Genomic DNA, 18,748 nt, shown 5'->3' on the forward strand with positions numbered 1-18,748 from the left:
TTTGCATTTGTGTTGTTGTGATTTGCCATTGCTGGCAAATGTTCCCAAATGGGATACAAAGAGCAGTGAAGTAACTTTTTTTTTTTTTAGTAGAATTAAGATGGGGTGGACTCCTCAGGTTTTTACTGATGTATCTTTTATCATGTGTGATATGTATTTTGTGTATACAATGAAAAAATAAGCATCTAAGTGTGTCTTGATGTTTGACTTATATATGAATGGAGTGAACAGGAACATGTCGGGCACAAGTGTTTCCCTATACATTTTGTAAACTTATTGGTTTTCACCTGAACAGCTGGTGACAACCTTTTTGCTACCTTTCTACCATTTGCAAAATAAACAACATTTGCAATGTTCGTATAGCTTTCATAAGTAATAAAACATATCTAGACCAAGCTTCATAAGCTTAGTCAAATAAAATTTCACTGAGCTAAAATATGAGTGGAAGGTCCTTATAAGGCTGGCCATACATTATACAAAATAATGGCGCTAGCAATAATCAATGTGTGTTCTCCTAGCAGGGTCCGCTTACCGTCTATGGCCAGCTTTACTATCGATTATGAAACTGGGGGTAATTAATACCTATCCTGAGCTTGTGTAGAGAAGTAGGCCAGTAACGAAAGCGGCTCTATTCTCGGCCTCATTTAGCTGGTTGCCAGGAGATTCCCCGGCTGAAAGCTAAATGTACACCAAGGGGCCGGATATACAGGTGATGTCAGTACCTAGATATGGCTATGCTCATATTTGGGAAATTACTTCAGTATTGGGTGGGCAGAGCCTGATGGGGTCTAGTTCCCCATCAGTTTCCGCCTTACTTTTGATTGACAGCGGAGGTCAGTGGGCAGATTAAAAAACTGCTATTGAAAATAATAGTGACTGTGGCTAGGTCAATAAACAGCATGGTGGACCAGATGAGGAACTAGTCTCTCAGTTCTGCATCAGGTTCCGCTCCACTCACTGCACTACAAAACTCCTCAGCCCTGTGCCTGTCAGTGTAATGGGCACAGTGGCTGGGGAGGAAGGGTAATCCAGTATGGACACTCCAGGCTCAGTGCTGGGCTCTGATAGATTCATGTACCTGTCCCTGACAGCTACATGATTCAGGGAGGAAGGGTAATCCAGTATGGACACTCCAGGCTCAGTGCTGGGCTCTGATAGATTCATGTACCTGTCCCTGACAGCTACATGATTCAGGGAGGAAGGGTAATCCAGTATGGACACTCCAGGCTCAGTGCTGGGCTCTGATAGATTCATGTAGCTGTCCCTGACAGCTACATGATTCAGACACAAGCACCGACAATTTTAGTGCAGTGGCCCAATGGAATTTTAATGTGTGCCTTTGACACCCTTTAAGAATTCCATGTTTAAAAGCAGCCATGCATAACAGCACAGTCCCACTCTCTCTTTTAAACTTGTAGTAATGTGCGGTTAGCGTGTTCGCTAACCACACGTGCGGAGCACATCAGGAAGTCGGCACCGCACAGCGCTAATCACAGGCAGTGAGACATTTACCAATCTCTGCAGCCGTGGATCAGGAAAATGTCTCACTGCTTGTGATAAGCGCTCCGCAGTGCCGACTTACTGGCCGGCTCTGCACGTGCGGTTTGCGAACACGTCTGTGCTCATCCTTAGTAATAACTATACACACTGAGTATTATCAAGTCTAGTGCGGTGTGTATATTTTTTTTATTACTAATTAGAATTGTATAGCTTTTGTATTAAATGGTATACAAGTATATATATTTTTTTTAAATGTGACATGAAATTAACAAAGTCACTTTCACAATTAGCATTACAATTTTTCTTAAGCTGTTTTGTAGTCTTATTCACTGGTGCAGGATTAGAGCAGGATCAATGTATCATATGAAAAGTTTTAGGCTAGGATTAGCCTCCCTCCGCACGCAAAAAAAAAAAAGACAGAACCACAGAGGAATTTTTCATTTAAATCAATTATAGGGTTTAGGTATGCTGAGTTATACGCAATACAGAAAATACATTGTCACCTACATATACATGTGTTTAAATCTGATTATTGGTGTGTTGTATGAGACAGTTCTTTCCTTTTTTCATTTACAAAAACTGCTGACAACACAGAACAATGGGGTCTAAAATCAATATAGTAAAAAAGAATACCATGGCAAACTTCTGTTATACTCAGATGGAAAGGTTTATAAATGATTAGAGTGTAAGCTCTTCTGAGCAGGGCCCTCTTAATCCTCTTGTATTTTATTGTATTATAACTGTACTGTCTCCCTTTTATACTGGAAAGCGCTGTGTAAACTGTTGGCGCTATATAAATCCTGTATAATAATAATAATAAATGTCAGCTGTTTAAATCAATGTAAAATTTACTTTTAATTTCTTTGTAGTCCTGAGGATGTAGTGAGACAAACTTCTAATCTGTATTACTCTAACCTTTATACGGTATAGAATCTTGCTGTGAAAGCACATACTAGCCAGAAACATGACTAAGACTCCTTTTTGCTGCATATGTGTTTTCAGAAAAAATGCATCGGCAATGGTAACATTTGTGTTGTACGTATCTTATGTGACGTGCATTTTGTACATAGTTTTACTCCCTTTCTGACTGTTTTTACAACTCCATCCAGAATTGGCTTGCCAACATCCCAAACAATTTTGTCCAGAAAGAACAAAAAACAGCGTACACTCAGCAAGACAGCATGCAGACAATAACTACAAGCTACACATGACAGGTTAACTCATGCATTCCAGGATAGCAGCTGTACTTACTTCTAGGATCTGCTGCTCCGCACCAGGTAAAAAAGAGAAAGGAAAAAAGGGAATTGAATGGAAAGAAGAGGAAAGACGAGAGTGACAGAGACCAAGGAACACAATCTATTTTAGTTTAGGCTTTGCACACAATATAGATTTGTTCCACCGATGTACATTTGGTTTACATTTAGACATAAAAAGGGTAGACTGGTAACCCACAAGGATTGGTAAAGAGGAACAGGGGGAGCTTAAATCACAACGGCTCATTCATAAAACACCTATAATCTCTATACCAGGGATCTGCAATTAGCGGACATCCAACTGTTGCAAAACTACAAGTCCCATCATGCCTCTGCCTCTGAGTGTCATGCTTGTGGCTGTCAGAGTCTTGCTATGCCTCATGGGACTTGTAGTTCTGCAAACAGCTGGAGGTCCGCTAATTGCATATCCCTGCTCTATAGAAACAGCTATTCAATCAAACATGTATTCCTTTTAGATCTCGAATCAAAGTGAGAATTACACATTTTGTCAAAATAAATCGACAAAGTAAATGATGGCAATACCTTTAATGTTATGTAGCCCCTCTGTTTTACTTCAGTATTTGCTATTTCCACTGCAGTTTACAATTAAAGTTTGACCAGCAGTTACTTCTGTGATTTTGTCAAGAAAAGTTCAGATCTAGATCAATTTCACAACTAACACACGATCATGCTTAATCTGGAATGCACTGCAAAGCCATATACTAACGTTTGTTTAATGTATTTGTTATTGGGCTCCCAGGAAGACGACAGGCTTAGGACTCATTCCCACAGGTCCCCCCCCCCGGACACAGAACCTGTGCATCCAGGGCCGTGAACCCATCTCTGTGTACCTGTCAAATTCAGCCGTGCGGGTGAGTGTCTATAGCCGATGCTTGTTCATTCACCAATATGGTCTGCCTGTACACAGCTCAGCACTAGAACAGCTCTGCGCTTTGTATGGGGCTGAATGCCAATGTGAATGAGCCCTTACTATGTATTACTGCTGAGTATAAAGGTCTGTTTTTTTTAAACAACTGAACTACATATACAGTATATTCCATGATTTACGTGCAATTGATCTGTAACTATGTAAAGTACAGCCGAGTTTGACAGGCAGTGCCACCTTTCAACTCAGCATATCACGTTGTGATTTACACATATTTTCCACCGTTCACTTCCACACAGTCTATGACTTCTTTCACATGGTCTGCGGTAAAAACAGCCAGCTGAGCTGGCCACCTAAAAAGTAATATACAGACGGAGGAGGCTGATTATATGCCGCAGTTGTGATGCTTTGTGATTTAACGCGATATGCAGTTGAAAGGTGGCACTGCCTGTCAAACTTGGCTGTTCAAGTCACCACACTGTCACACCCATGCGGTACACTAGTCCCATTATAAACTGCCGTTTACCAAAAAAAACCTCCTTTGCCGCACACTGAAAAGCAATTCACTATTTTTTTCTGTGTAACCCAGTGGGTTGAACAGAAAAATAGGGTTTTTAAAACAGCTTACCTGTAAAATCCTTTTCTTGGAGTACATCACGGCACACAGAGCCACAGTAATTACTGTATGGGTTATATAGGCACCTTCAGGTGATGGACATTGGCACACCCTAGACAGGAAGTTTAGCTCACTATATAACCCCTCCCCTTACTGGGAGTACCTCAGTTTTGTAGCAAAGCAATATACGTGTATTAAAGAGGGGAGGGACCTCTGGGTCCCGTGATGTACTTCAAGAAAAGGATTTTACACGTAAGCTGTTATAAAAATCCTATTTTCTTTATCGTACATCATGGGACACAGAGCCACAGTAATTGCTGTATGGGATGTCCCAGAGCAATGCTATCTGAGGGGAGGGGACACCAACAAAAATAGGGTGCAATCAGACCTGAGGACCTATACTGCTGCCTGAAGCACACTGCGCCAAAAGGCGATATCCTCATGCCTTCTTACATCCACCTGATAGAATCTGGTGAATGTATGGACTGAAGACCAAGTTATGGCCTTGCAGATTTGAGCCATGGAGGCTTGGTGATATACTGCCCATGAGACACTAACGGCCCTGGTGGAGTGCGCTTTGATTTGAAAAGGTGGAACTTTCCTCTTTAAACCATAAGCTTGAATAATTACTTGCCGAATCCATTTGGCAATAGTGGATTTCGACGCTGCCTGTCCTTTCCTAGGATCTTCAGGCAACACAAACAAACATCTGTTTTCCGAAACTGAGCAGTCGTCTTCAAATAGATTCTGACTGCTCTCACTACAGCCAAAGAATGTAGTGACTCTTCTTCCGTAGAACAGGGTTCTGGAAAAAATGAAAGTAGAAAAATATCCTGGTTTAAATGAAAACCTGAAACCACCTACGGCAGAAAGCTAGGATGAGGACGCATTACCACCTTATCCTTATGAATAATTAAATATGGCTCTTTACAAGAAAGAGCAGCCAATTCTGATACCCTTCTTGAAAAGGATCAAGGGAGTATGTCGTATCGGCTCAAAAAGGCTATTTTTTAAAACGGACAAAACCAAATCCAAGTCCCAAGGTTTTAATGGTGACCTAACCGGCGGATTAAGCCGTGTCACCCCCTGTATAAAACTATGGACCAGGAAATGCGAAGCAAGTATTCATTGGAACAATACTGATAAGGCCAAGACCTGGCCTTTGATGGTACTCAAGACCAGGTTTATTTCTAATCCTATTTGCAGAAAAGCAAGGCTTCTACCTATAACATACTTTCTAGGATGCCAACCCCTGGACTCACACCAGGAAACATATGCCTTCCAGACTCCATAATAAATGACTCTGGAAGCTGGCTTCCTTGTATTAATCAAGGTAGATATCACTGAGCCTGAAAGCCCACAATTCTTCAGAGTGTGGGTTTCAATAGCCAAGCCATTAAATTCAGCGTTTGTAAGGTAGGATGGAACACCAGTCCCTGCGATAGCAGGTCTGGACATGGTGGTAGGGGCCATGGGGCCCCTACCGCCATCGTTACGATCCCTGCATACCAAAATGTTCTGGGCCACGCTGGGGTCACAAGAACCACTGACTTCCCTTCCTGCTTGATCCTGTGAAGAAGTCGTGGTAGCAGCAGAATAGGAGGGAATGCATAAATCAGTGAAAAAACTGATTCCACGGGGTTACCAACGCATCTGATCCGTATGCGAGTGGATCCCTTGTTCTTGACACAAAGTTGTCGATTTTGTTGTTGAGCCTGGATGCAAACAGATCTACGTCCGGGGTTCCCCATGTTTGGCATATAGCCAGAAAGATGTCGGGGTGAAGGGACCATTCCTCCGGGAACAACTGTTGGCGACTCAAGTAGTCCTGCCAATTTTCTACCCCTAGGATAAAGATTGCCGATATGCACGGCACATGCTTTTCTGCCCAGGTTAGGATATGGTCTACCTCTCCCTGGGCTGCATGGCTTCTGGTGCCCCCTTGGTGATTGATATAAGCCACTGCTGTGGCATAGTCGGATTGAATCGCGACAGGACAACCTGCATGTCCAGGCCCTTAGGGCTAGGTGCGCTGCCAAAATCTCTAGAATGTTGATGGGCAAGGTTCTTTCAGCTCTGGACCATTTCCCTTGGACAAGCGCCTCGTCCAGGACTGCTCCTCAACCCGCAAGGCTGGCAGCTGTTGTTACCACCTTTCAGGTAACTGATACGAAGGGTTTCCCCTTCTGCAAATTCTTGGATATCCTCCACCAACTGAGGCTCTGGTGCACCTTTAGCGACAGACGCATTGGAAAATCTAGCGCTTGGACCAACTTGCCCCAGGTATACAGGACACTGTTTTGCAGCAGTCTAGAATAAGACTGAGCATAGGGAACCGCTTCAAATGAAGCCACTATCTTTCCCAACAACCTCATGCAAAGGAGAATAGAAGGACCCTTCTTTGCCCTGACCACCATAATCAGCTCCTTTACGGAACTGATCTTTGCCTGGGGTAAAAACCACCCTCTTCTGGGCTGTATCTATAACCAGACCTAAGTATTCTTAGTCTTCTTAATAGTTTTAAAGAAGATCTCTCTATGTTGAGGACCCAATCTATGTATTCCAGGTAGCTGATTGTGGAGACCATGCTTTGGTCTAAGAGGTAGGTATGCTACAATTGTTATACTTTGAGTCTTTAAACTGGAGGAAGGGCCAGAAGTTTTGTAAACACCCGAGGTGTAGAAGCTAGACCGAAAGGCAAGGCTACAAACTGAAAGTGAAGTTTTTCTACTATAAAACGCAGATATTTTTGATGAGCAGGGAAAATAGGCACATGCAGGTATGCATCCCTGATGTCAACTGATGCCAGAAGTTCTCCTCCTTATAGGATGGAGACAACAGATTGGATTGATTCCATGCGAAAAAAGCGGATATTCAGGAACTGGTTTAGATCCTTAAGACCTAGCATGGGTCTGACATCCCCATTTGGTTTTGGCACCGTGAGCAGGTTTGAAAAAACCTCAACCCCTGCTCCACTGCAGGGACCGCCATGACCCTTTTTGAGACAAAAGTTGGTCTAATGCTTGAAAAGGACACTTCTTTTTCTCTGGATCTTTGGACATTTGCCCTGAGGAAAGTAGGGAGATGGGAATTCTCTGAACTCTAGTTTGTGGCTGGGGGCTATTATGGAGACCATCCATCTGTCTTGAAACTCCTCCTGCCAGACCCTTGAGAACTGCAGAAGTCCCCCCCCCCACTCGAGAGGGGGGGCGCCACTTCATAAGAGGCTTTAGCGTTCTGTCTTGTAGGTTTCTTCCCCCAGGACTTCTTTTGTCCCTGGGGTTGACCCTGAGGTCCTCTTGAACCTCACAGTGGAGGCCGTTGCGACTGCCTGAAGGCAAATGCTCCTGGCACTGGAGAAAGAGCCCGTTTAAATGAGGGACGTATTACATCTTTTCTTAACTGGCAAAAGGGTACCTTTCCCCATCCCCAAACAGCCTTTCACCACGGAAAGGAAAACCAGCCAGGAGCTTTTTGCATGGCGTTTCGACTGACCACTTTTCAACCATAAGATTCTACGAATATGACCATTTCAGTAAGAGATTGCACCAGGAATTTCTCAGCTTGTGAAGCTGAAGAAGGACCTTCGCCACTTGATCCCTCAGAAGAGGAGTCATCAGCCTCTTCATGGTCCCCTGAGGGGGGGTTCCTCTTCCCCCTTCCACTGTTCTTCTGTTTCGGGGTCCTGGTGGTAGAAGGGGACCTAATGTGTTTTCTTTCACTCTGTGGTGATGCGATTAATAAACGCTAACCTTTCCTCTAATCCAATCATGGCTGAGGAGAAAACCTCCTCAGTAATATAGACAGGGGCTGAAATGTCAGAAGCAATTGCAACCCCTGACGACCCAGACGGCTCCCTCTGACCAGCCTTCCTAGCCCTTCAGGGGGGTGGTGTTGCAGTGGAAGGGTCCTTAGACCCCGAGGGCGAACCCTTTGAGCCCTTGTTTTTTGGGGTACTTGTACCTCCCCTTCTGCCCATAGTGCCAAGCATAAATGCAGAGGTACTACCAAAAATGCACCAATTGCTGAGCAAATAGTCCAGCAACTGCCGCTGCTATTAAAGCTCAGCCTGATGCTAAGTAAACGTGCCCTGGGAATGCCTTGTGTCATCAACACTCACATGCCCCCGTCTGCTCTGTGTCCCTCCATTAGCTGAATGCATCTGCAAAAGGTGCACTTTACACAGCTCCACGTTTTTGAACGTCTGAGGCACGTCAACGCCGCGCTAAGCCCTGCCCCCCCTTTCCTCTGACTTACCACTGCACCCCCCCCCCCTCACTTTTCAAAAAAAGGACTGCTTTTCCGTGCGAGCGTGGCTCTGATCCTACCGGACCAGCATGCAGAGAAGGGCTGGGGTGGAAAAGAGGAGGAGACCTGCTGGAGAAAACCACCGTACTATGGCAGTGACGGCCTGCTCCCTCGACTCCTGGAGAGAAGAAATACCTGTCCAGGTGGGGGATTCCACAAGAAAAAGCCCCCCTTTCCAACAGCTTACCTGGGCTTGGGCTGGAAGAAGCATGCTGCTTGAAATGACACAGAGCAAGACTGACAAGCATGGAATCAGGTACGTGCTTGTCAGTAGAATTAGTAGACCAGGCTGTGTGGACTGCACTGACATAAACACAAACGCATGTAAAGTGAATAATAATGATATTTATTAAGATAGGTGAAAAAAGAAGACAATACAAGCAGTGCACAACCAACCCAACAAACCCACCAACAACAACAATATATACAGCAAGGGGCAGTACCAGAATCACAAATGTCAGCTAGGCCAGGGTCATACACAGCAGATCAGCAGAAAGACAAGGGATGTTCCAGAAACATAAACATTAGCCAGGCCAAGGACAGTGCTCTTGAAAACCCCCAGTGGCAACTTTAGGCATGACAACACTTTACTTAAAGGAGAAAACCCATAGGAATTAGAAAAATTCCTTAGGAAACCTCACTTACCTTATCCAGCTGCAGGGTTGTGTGGTAAACCAGACAGACCCAATCTTCACCACTCACGGTGGGCTCCGTTTAAAAAACCTACGGGAACCGGGGCCCCTTTTTATTCACACTTCAGGACCCGTAAAGTACCCTGCCAGGAAATGTGGCTGAAAAAAACCAAGCACTGGATCCCAGGGTCCAGCTCTCTAAAAAGAGAAGCGTTACAGGTAAAACCTTGTTTCTTCCAACATGAGGCCCAGGTACCATTCAATTCGTCCTGAAAAGACACTTTGAATGGATCCGGTTGCATAGCTGGCCCCAGCAAAGGAATATTCCGGTGGAGCTCAGCCTAGCACATCTTTACCTGTGACCAGCACCTAAGACAATGGCGAAAAAACTGAGGTACTCCCAGTAAGGGGAGGGGTTATATAAGGAGCTAAACTTCCTGTCTAGTTTGTGCCAGTGTCCATCACCTGAAGGTGATGGACACTCTGTGTCCCGTGATGTACGATAAAGAAAAAACTGTCAGCTCCAGTCAGAGCCACTATACTAACAATCTGACATTACTACAACGATCTACCCCACTGTGTTCTGACAGGGGCACGGCCCCGCAGCCAGAACACTCTGATCAGCGCTCTCAGCTATTGAGGGAGCTGATCGAGAGCCAGTCGGCTGCTGGCTTTCCAGTATGCTCGTCCGACAGAAGCCGGCCAATGTCAGCCGGCATTCGGTCCATGTGTACGGGGCTTAATTCATCTTCCTGGTTCTATAAATCAGCCTCCCTTTGTCACTTCCACACCGTCAGCTTCCTAGACATTGAAACAGCATTATCCCATCTGTCCACTTTGCAGAGAGATAACCTTGGAAGCAGAAACAGTAAACCAGGAAGTGACAGAGTGACCCTACTAAAACCTGGTACAACCCGCTGTGTTTGACGGGAAAAGAAAAAACTGTCAACTCCGGTCAGAGCCACTGTACTAACGATCCAACATTAGTACATCAATCTCCCCTGGTGAGCTGTCATGTTCTGACAGGGGGGCGCCCCCCCCCCCCCCCCCGCCAGAACACAACAGCTCAGTGCTCTCTGCCATTGGATAGCCATTGGATAGCACTGATTTTCCAGCATGCTCATCCGACGGACCCGCTGGTATACACACAGGCCGAATGTCGGCCAGTTTTTTTTGAACCAGCCTATGTCGGCCAGCATTCAGCCTGTGTGTACTGGGCTTAAGGGCCATATGATAAGATCATATCACTGGCAACACCTCACTAGCAACAGGATCACTTTACAGGGTAAAGAAATACTCACCTACTTCCATGGTGTTCCTGCCTCCCTGCCCAGATAAACTAGACATTGCCTCATCGCTGTCCAATGACATTCTGCAGCATTACCACAAGCAAGGAAGTTACCACCAAGTCATCTAGTCGGTGACAATATGGAAGCAAGTGAGTATTTTCTCTGCACTTTTGGTGATCATGTGGCTGGCAAACCTTTGGAAAGTGACCCAAACCTTTTTTCCAAACACAGACCATTTCAGTTTAGGTTTTCGCAGGGTTTAGGTGATGTGACAGTGCATGATTATGCAACAATAGAAATAAAAATTGTATAGTGGTTAGATGATATATACTTTTTCTCCAGTTTTAATATACAATAAATGAGGTTCAGAATACTCTGCTCTTGGCATTAAAAAAAATGCGTTAAGCGGTGTAGGATGGGAGCCTTGGTGGTGACTAACAAATAACAACCATGTAATGTATATGTATGTATATGTATGTATGTATGTATACTTACATACATATGTAAGGGTTTACAACCACTTTACGGCCAGGGTTATTGGAAAGGTTTCCACAGGGAAACCTAAGAAATTGCTACAGAGGCCATGTTCTGAAAAGTTTATTTTAGATAGGCAGGTAACGTTGGAGGTCAGCAGAGCTCATGTAAGGTGAGTTCTTTTCCCAAAAATACTTAATTTTTGGTTTGCTTCATGTACCTATCCCTATGCAAATGAAACCATTATTATGGTAGTAGTATTAGCTTAGTACTTACATTTAGCATGGAATTTAGCTCAACATGAAAAGGCATCCAATAGAACACAAGATATCAGTAAATCACTGTGTCCAAGTTGAGATACATAATATCTTTGGAAATTTGAAAATAATTATATCTTACAATTTAACCAAAAAGTTAAACCTTTATAAAGAGGGCCAGATATATATTTCAGGTCAGTTAGCTGGAGCCTACAAACAGCAGAGGCAAAGAGGACCTATCCCTCTATAGTTATTACCAGGGCTTTTTTCAGCGGGAACGTGAGGAAATGCAGTTAGGGCACCTCCAGCACTGAATGTATGTAATAGCAAGGGGTGTGCTGGAGGGTCTATTGATGCTGTCTGCTGGGGGATTAATTGTCAATGGTGGGGATCGTTTTTGTGTGAAGGTCTATTAATGCTTGTGGGGATCTATTGTTGCTGGGAGGTCTTATGTTGCTGGTAGGGATTTACTACTGGGGGAGAAGTCTATTGTTGCTGGCCATTGGGAGATCTGTTGCTGCTGCTGGGGGTCTAATGTTGCCGGGGTGAGGTCTATTGTTGCGGGGGGATCTATTATTGTTGATGACTCCAGGGGATCTATTTTACTGCTTTTCTTGTTATTAGACAAGAATACATATCATACAAACTAGGTAGCACCACAAAATGATACTTGGGGCAGTACTGGGAGGTGGGTATAGAATGGAACCAAGGGACGATGCTTGGAGGTGTGTAGGGCGCAGAGACAAGGGGGGACACAGAAGGGGGGAGTTCCTGCACCTATTCTCTAAGAAAAAAAGCCATGGTTATTACCTGCATATTTTTCTCATCATTAGCACTATTATAAAGTTTTAATACATTGTGAGATTATTCTAAACCAGGCTAGCAAAAGTACAATAAAAATGTTTTGTGTAAAGTACTTAGCAGAGGAGTGTTGCTGTGATGGATAAAGTTGTCTCCCCACAGAACCCACGGATGAAAATAATAATCTCCTGGCTAATGTGTTCTCACTGGAAAGATCTTAGGAGTAATCATTACATGTAAATGCATATATGTTCTTTATTTTGCTATGGAATTCATGCCCTTCCTGAAAAGGTTATAGATGACAGCTTACCCAGCATTACAATGGAATAGTCAATATGTGTGGTGATTGTTTGTGCAGCTCTCTGACTACAATCAATTAAAAAGTCAATATCAGCCATCTGTCCAATCTAAAATCTATTTGTACTTCTACTTGTACAGTCTGCTCTTATGGAGACCCAATATCTGTACTGCACTAAAATGAATGCTGCGGTAAAGAAGAGTCATAGTACAGGTTACTGAATGAAATGATCATAAGGCATCCACAGTGAAATTTTCTATGTTTTGAAGTTTAATTTTCCTCCCCGTCGATGAATTGTTTCTGCAGCTCCCTGACTACAATCAATTAAACTGCCAATATTAGCCATCTGTCCAATCTAAAATCGATTCTAGAAAACTTGTGCAGTCTGCTCCGATGGAGGCCCAATATCTGTATTGCACTAAAATGAACACTGCAGTAAAGAAGAGTCATAGTACAGGTTGCTGAATGAAATGATCATAAGGCACCCACAAGGAGATTTTATTTTTCCTCCCTGAGGATGAATAAAACTGCCCATGTTTGTCATCCCTCTCATAAACAAAGACCATCAGTAATCTGAAATCTGATTGGTTGGCAATGGCTTTCTGTGATTTGCCATCACTTAAAAGGCTGTTATGCCTTTTATAATATCCTTACCTGTGTTTTTAAAGGAACACTATTGTGAAAATGTTATATTCTGATAAGTGTTGCTGTTAATACATATAATGATAACAGTACTTTTTTTTTTTTTATTTATTTAGTTTTTTCCTACATATACTGTACATGCAGACCAAACGGTCCTTCTAATGCAACAGGGCTGGGGGAAACTATAACACTTCAGGGGTGCTTAAGCAACTAGAGCAGTTTTTTCAAGGAAGATTTAAACCATAAAAAAATGGGTGCTGCAAGCACTCCTGGCAGTGTTAGGCCCCTTTCACACAGGGTGGATCCATTTTGATGGACTGCCCTTGCTCAGCAGGGATCGATCCGCTGATCTCCGCTGAGCAGGCGGATGACAGGTCTGTCTCCACTCACTGTGCTGAGACGGACCTATGAGAGCCACGCTGTCTTCTATGGGAGATCAGATGAAAACGGACCTGCCTATCCATTTTCATCTGATCCAATCCGCCAGACAAATGGAAAATAGGGTTTCTATCCGTCTGGATTTGGCGGAGCGAATGCAATCGGAGAGCGGTGGATGTCAGCGGACATGTCACAGCTGTTATCTGTCGCTCCATAGAGGTGAATGGAGTGTCCAATCAGGTCTGCCTGAAAAACGGACAGGCGGACCTGATTGGACAGCATGTGTGAAAGGGGCCTTATGGGGCGTACACACGGTCGGACTTTTCGACCGGACTGGTCTGACGGACGCCGACGGACCAAATCCGGCAGACAATCCGATCGTGTGTGGGCTTCACCGGACCTTCAGCTGACTTTTCCAGTCGCAAATCTGACAGACTTTAGATTTGGAACAGGCTTCGAATCTTTACGTCGTAACTCCGCCGGACCCAGAAATCCGCTCGTCTGTATGCTAGTCTGATGGACAAAAAACTATGCTAGGGCAGCTATTGTCTACTGGCTATCAACTTCCTTATTTTAGTTCGGTGTACGTCATCACGTACGAATCTGTCGGACTTTGGTGTGATCGTGTGTAGGCAAGTCCGGTCATTAGAAAGTCCATCGGAAGTCCGTCAAAAGTCCGTTGAATGTCCGCTGGAAAGTCTGTCGGACAAGCCCGGTCGAAAAGTCTGCCCGTGTGTACACGGCATTACAGTTTGTACAAAATTTTTATACCAAACAAAATTGTTGCTGGACAGCATATTAATGTACTAAAATTAACTCTGGCTAAAATGTTTTTTGGTCTGATTTTTACTGTTTCCCATCCCTTCATTTGCAATATTTTCCCTACCTTTTCCCTACCTTACTGTTTTGTTGATAATATTGTCACTGATGCAGGAAGTGAGAAAATGTGTCTGTGTCCCACATGGAGGGACAATTTCCCGAATAGTGCATTAGACAGCGGTAAATACAGTATAGACCTAGTATAGCAGAGGTTTTAATACTTTCCCAAACTATCCTAAATAAAACCAAAATGATTTGGGTTAGAGTTAGACCTTAACTCCATGCAGTTATCAGAATACAAAATAGTTTTTTTGATAGCGGTCCTTCAGGCTGGGTTCACATATCTCTGGCAACTGTACCCAGGATGGGGTCCAGTGCGACCCTGTTCACCAGGTCAGGTGCGATCCAGGTCCGAATTTTTGCCTGAATTCGCTCCTGAACCAAACCCAAAGACGCACAAGACCCTTCTGCAATCTGGACCGCGGCCGCCCCGAACCTGTGTGAACCAGCTTCATTGAAAGCTGGTCACATTCGCCTGTCATGCAAATTGGATGCAGGGAAACCCGCTTCCAATTCGTATCTATGTGAACCCAGCCTTAAACATCAGGCTTTACAGACAATTAGGCTTTCAGACAATTATAGGTTTTAGAATATAATACATTTTGTTCCCTTTACATGATCAGAATCTTTCCAAAATGTGATTTTTCATGACTGATTTCACATAAAAGCTGGCCATACATGGACTGAAATCCGGTTGGTTTTAGCAGGAACCGGCCAAATTAGGATCCATGTATGAAGAGGCTGTCAGGTTTTTCCTAAACAATCAGTGCCGCCAGCTATAGTCCTATCACTTTTCTTGTTGTGGTCCTGGTCTTCCTCCACTCGATTTAATGGAGAAGGAGTAAAATGAAGAAGAAGGAGAGGAGTCCTCTCATAGTGTAAATCCATTCAAGGATTTACACTATGAAAATGGATGCAGCCTGCGATCAGTCGTGCGTTCCACCTACAGACCAGAAATGGCGCACCAGAAATTCCGTTTAGCGCGTTTTATCATCAATACGTCACGGCTTCTGAAGATGGCCACGGGGAGCATCCATTTTCCTTGTCATATGGTGGGCCTATGCTATTATACATTGTGGCTTTGTAGCGTTTTTTAATAGATTTTAATGAAGACTAGGAGCACAACAAGGAAGGGGACAGGGCCCACAACAGAGGCTGATGGGAAGATCAGGACAGGTCCCATAGTGACCTAACAAGTGCTGCTGACTTCCCTTGCTGTACAGTAAAGGGGTCACTGATATCTGGTGGGTGCAGAACATGGGCACGTGGTGGAAAAGGCTTTTGAAGGTTATAAGGACTATTCACAGTATATATAAATTTTGACATATGGACTATTTGTTTCATTAATGGACTCATTTTGTCACATATATTTGATATAGATTATAATGGTGATTTATAGTTTTGGCTTTATGAAAACACAATGTTATATGATAATTGAACTGAGCACAACACCATACAGACTGATGTGATTTACACATTATAGCAAGCGCTGTTCAGATTAATAATTTTTAAGTTTAGACCTCCAGCCAGAGGCAGTAAACAGCAGCTGCATTTTCTCAGTAGTTATTAATTTTCAGTTATTGTTTATAATATATTATTCACATTTTGGTTATTTACGGTGGTGCAAGGGTTTTTTTTTTACTATACAGAGCTTTGTCACCTGCCAAACTCCTATATATCTCAGGATATCCAGTGGCAATATTTTGTTCTTCTTCGGCTGCTCCCAATATTCTCAATTAATTCCCAGTAAAGCAGGAATTTAGGTCTGGAAATTTAAAGCAGAACTTATGTCCTTACAGTTTGTACAGTCAAATTAAAATGCACCGCTTCAGCCCTCAAAAGGATTGCCTAATATTCTGGAATAAGATGCTGACTTGGAGTCCATAACTCCTAAAGACATATCTCAGTGTAATCCAAAGGAAAAGCCACACACTGATGATGACTTCACAGGCAAAAATGCAATCAGCCAACAAGCTTATGCACAAGGGTCCTACCCCCGGACCACTCCGGTTTGACCGATGGGCTTAATCATAGGGGAATAGGGTTTAGGATGGTCAGAGGGAGTGAGACGTTTATGACCATGAAACCTAATTATGATTATTGCTATAGGCACCCCCCTCCCACATGTTGCTGTGAATACTCGCACGATATCTCCCTTCACCCAATAGTAATTTACAGTTCAAAAACAGAGGGTTTCCACAAGGGTTACTTAGATACAGTATATAAAAAAACATTAGGTGGTTTAACCCCATAGCAACTACCAAATACTAAAAGAGCAGTTTTGAATGGACTTTTCCTTTAAAGGGAACCTTTGGGAAGAGAAATAAGGGACAAGACATTGCTGACTTGTACAGGTGCATCTCAAAAAAATTGAATATCATCAAAAAGTTAATTTATTCGAGTAATTTAATTCAAAAAGTGAAACTCATACGTGTAATGAATCTATATAATATATGAGTTTCACTTTTTAAAATTGAATTACTGAAAAAAAATTACTTTTTGATGATATTTTAATTCTTTGAGATGCACCTGTATTTAAAGTTGCATTATCTAGGGCTGTTACCCTGAACCTGGCTACTGTGCCTATTAAGAAAATGACTTATTATAAATATGCAGACAGTGATGTCTAAGAACCTCTGGATGCTCAATCTGCAGGCTCGTTCCAGGTCAATAATTTACCAGGTAGTAAACCAGGAACAGAAGAAAAGCCCTGAAGCCTGCACCTTCAAAATAGCAGCAGTAGCTCACATATTTACAGTATCTACAGGTTACCTTTAATAGAAATTAAAAGAGAAACTTTAATACAATCTATTAAATTAGGCTACAGGTATATGTCAATAATTTCTTTAGTCAAGTCCCTCAAAGCTATCATTTTTATAAGTAGAAGCTGACCTCTGAGAGAAGATTTTCCAGCCGTGAAATGTGTTGACTTGCAGACTTACTCTTCTCACGGAACTCCTCCTGAAGCACACTGACCTGCAGCGACAATTGCCTTTCCATTTCTGTAGCCTGTTTGTAGAATTACAAAGAAAAATAAAAGTTTTTAAAGTGATGTAATTAAAAAAAATCTAATTCTGAACAGAAAACACAATTTTAAGCAATAACTTACAAGCCTAAATTTGGAAGCACACAACACAGTCCCAGGCCTAGGAATCTAGATCTCTATCCACTGCTAACACATTTCCCGCATAGGCAGCACCACTTAGACTACGATAGTTCCTGCTAACTTAAAAAGGGTGCATCAACTATTTCTGTTTAATGACAATACTGTTGCTAAATTATGAAAAGTCCCCTTCAAGATAACTAGTTAATGGTAAAAAGCAATTGAAACCCCTAATATAGAAAGGGAGTCTGTAGAACGCCACCACTGCATCATGTAAAATTGGCATTTTTAAGAGGACTTTGGATCAGATAACAAGGTTTTTGTATTTACCATAAAATCTATTTCTTGGAGACTATTGAGGGACACAGAAATTCAGATATAATCGAGTTATGCTGCCAGTTATAGAAGTTTAGGACATTGCTAAACAGAAGAATTGTAAGCCAGCCGCTGCACCTCCCTCATCTAACCAGTATGCCTCAGTTCAGTATGTATCGCTGGTAGATTTTTAATCTACCGCTTATATGTAAATTTAGTGGCTCATCTGTTCTGTACATAGTTCAGATTTATTCTATAGCTAAATTAGCTTCTGTTCTAGCCTTGGTTGTGTTGCGTGCAGTTTCACTCCATCACCTGTAGATGTCGGTGTCAATACAGACCGGAGCTGGAAAGCAACAGATTGAGGTGTATTGAGTGTTCTTCTTTCTCAGAAGTAACTCGGCAGAGGTTGTTCCCTGCGGTGCATTCTGGGAAGTGGTATTTAAGGGACAGACGCCATATTTCTTGGTCTCTTTCTTTCCACCTGCTGGCCCTCCTGGCCGACAGGTATGTGCTAGGAGTCCTACCTCGTGGTCCTCTGGGCCGGGGGACTGCGTTGCTGCAGCATGTGGGTGGGCCCAGAAGCCTGTCTGGGGCCTACTACAACTGTTGCGGCGATGGTCCTGTGCTGTCTGTCCTGCGGGAAGAAGTTCATCAGAAACTACTACATCCTGTGGCAGAGGATCGTACAGTTTTGTTCTACTCAAGTCTGTGGCAGAGACTTTGGCTCTAATAGGCTTCAAAAAATGGTGGACTTGGGGCGCAGAGCACTGTGCTCCGAGCCCACCTAGTTGTTTGACCCATCACCCTATTGGCTGAAAGGACAGGCGATCCTATTGCGCCAAGGAGGAGGAGGGAACAGACCCACTGCAGAAGCTGCTGTGATGTAGAGCAGGAAGTAATACTGCATATTCCCATATTCACACATTGCTGGATAAGCTCTCAAAGTTTGGGTGCTGCAGAAACAACCAGCTGGATACTGGTTCAAGTCACAAAGTAGATATTTGCCAGCACACCATAGATCAACAAAAAGTGGTGTCCAAACGGATTGTTTATTGCATGATCACAACACAAGGAGAGTGCTTTTTTGCAGAGGAGGAGGAGATGCGATAGAAGC

General features: G+C 43.3%; 1 protein-coding gene across 2 annotated transcripts in view; it reads right to left on the reverse strand.

Moving 5' to 3' along the window:
• Positions 1 to 18,748, reverse strand: part of BICDL1 (BICD family like cargo adaptor 1) — a 160,001-nt gene that overhangs the window by 87,454 nt on the left and 53,799 nt on the right. For both annotated transcript variants that reach the window (XR_012244326.1, XM_073629320.1), the window contains exon 3: positions 17,106 to 17,222. Coding sequence is in view for 1 of the 2 variants with exons in the window: in XM_073629320.1 (XP_073485421.1) it covers positions 17,106 to 17,222 (117 nt within the window). In the remaining variant the exon portion in view is untranslated. The remainder of the gene's footprint in view (positions 1 to 17,105; positions 17,223 to 18,748) is intronic.

This window comes from Aquarana catesbeiana, linkage group LG01 (genome assembly GCF_042186555.1).
Source record: "Aquarana catesbeiana isolate 2022-GZ linkage group LG01, ASM4218655v1, whole genome shotgun sequence".
Lineage (NCBI taxonomy): Eukaryota > Metazoa > Chordata > Amphibia > Anura > Ranidae > Aquarana > Aquarana catesbeiana.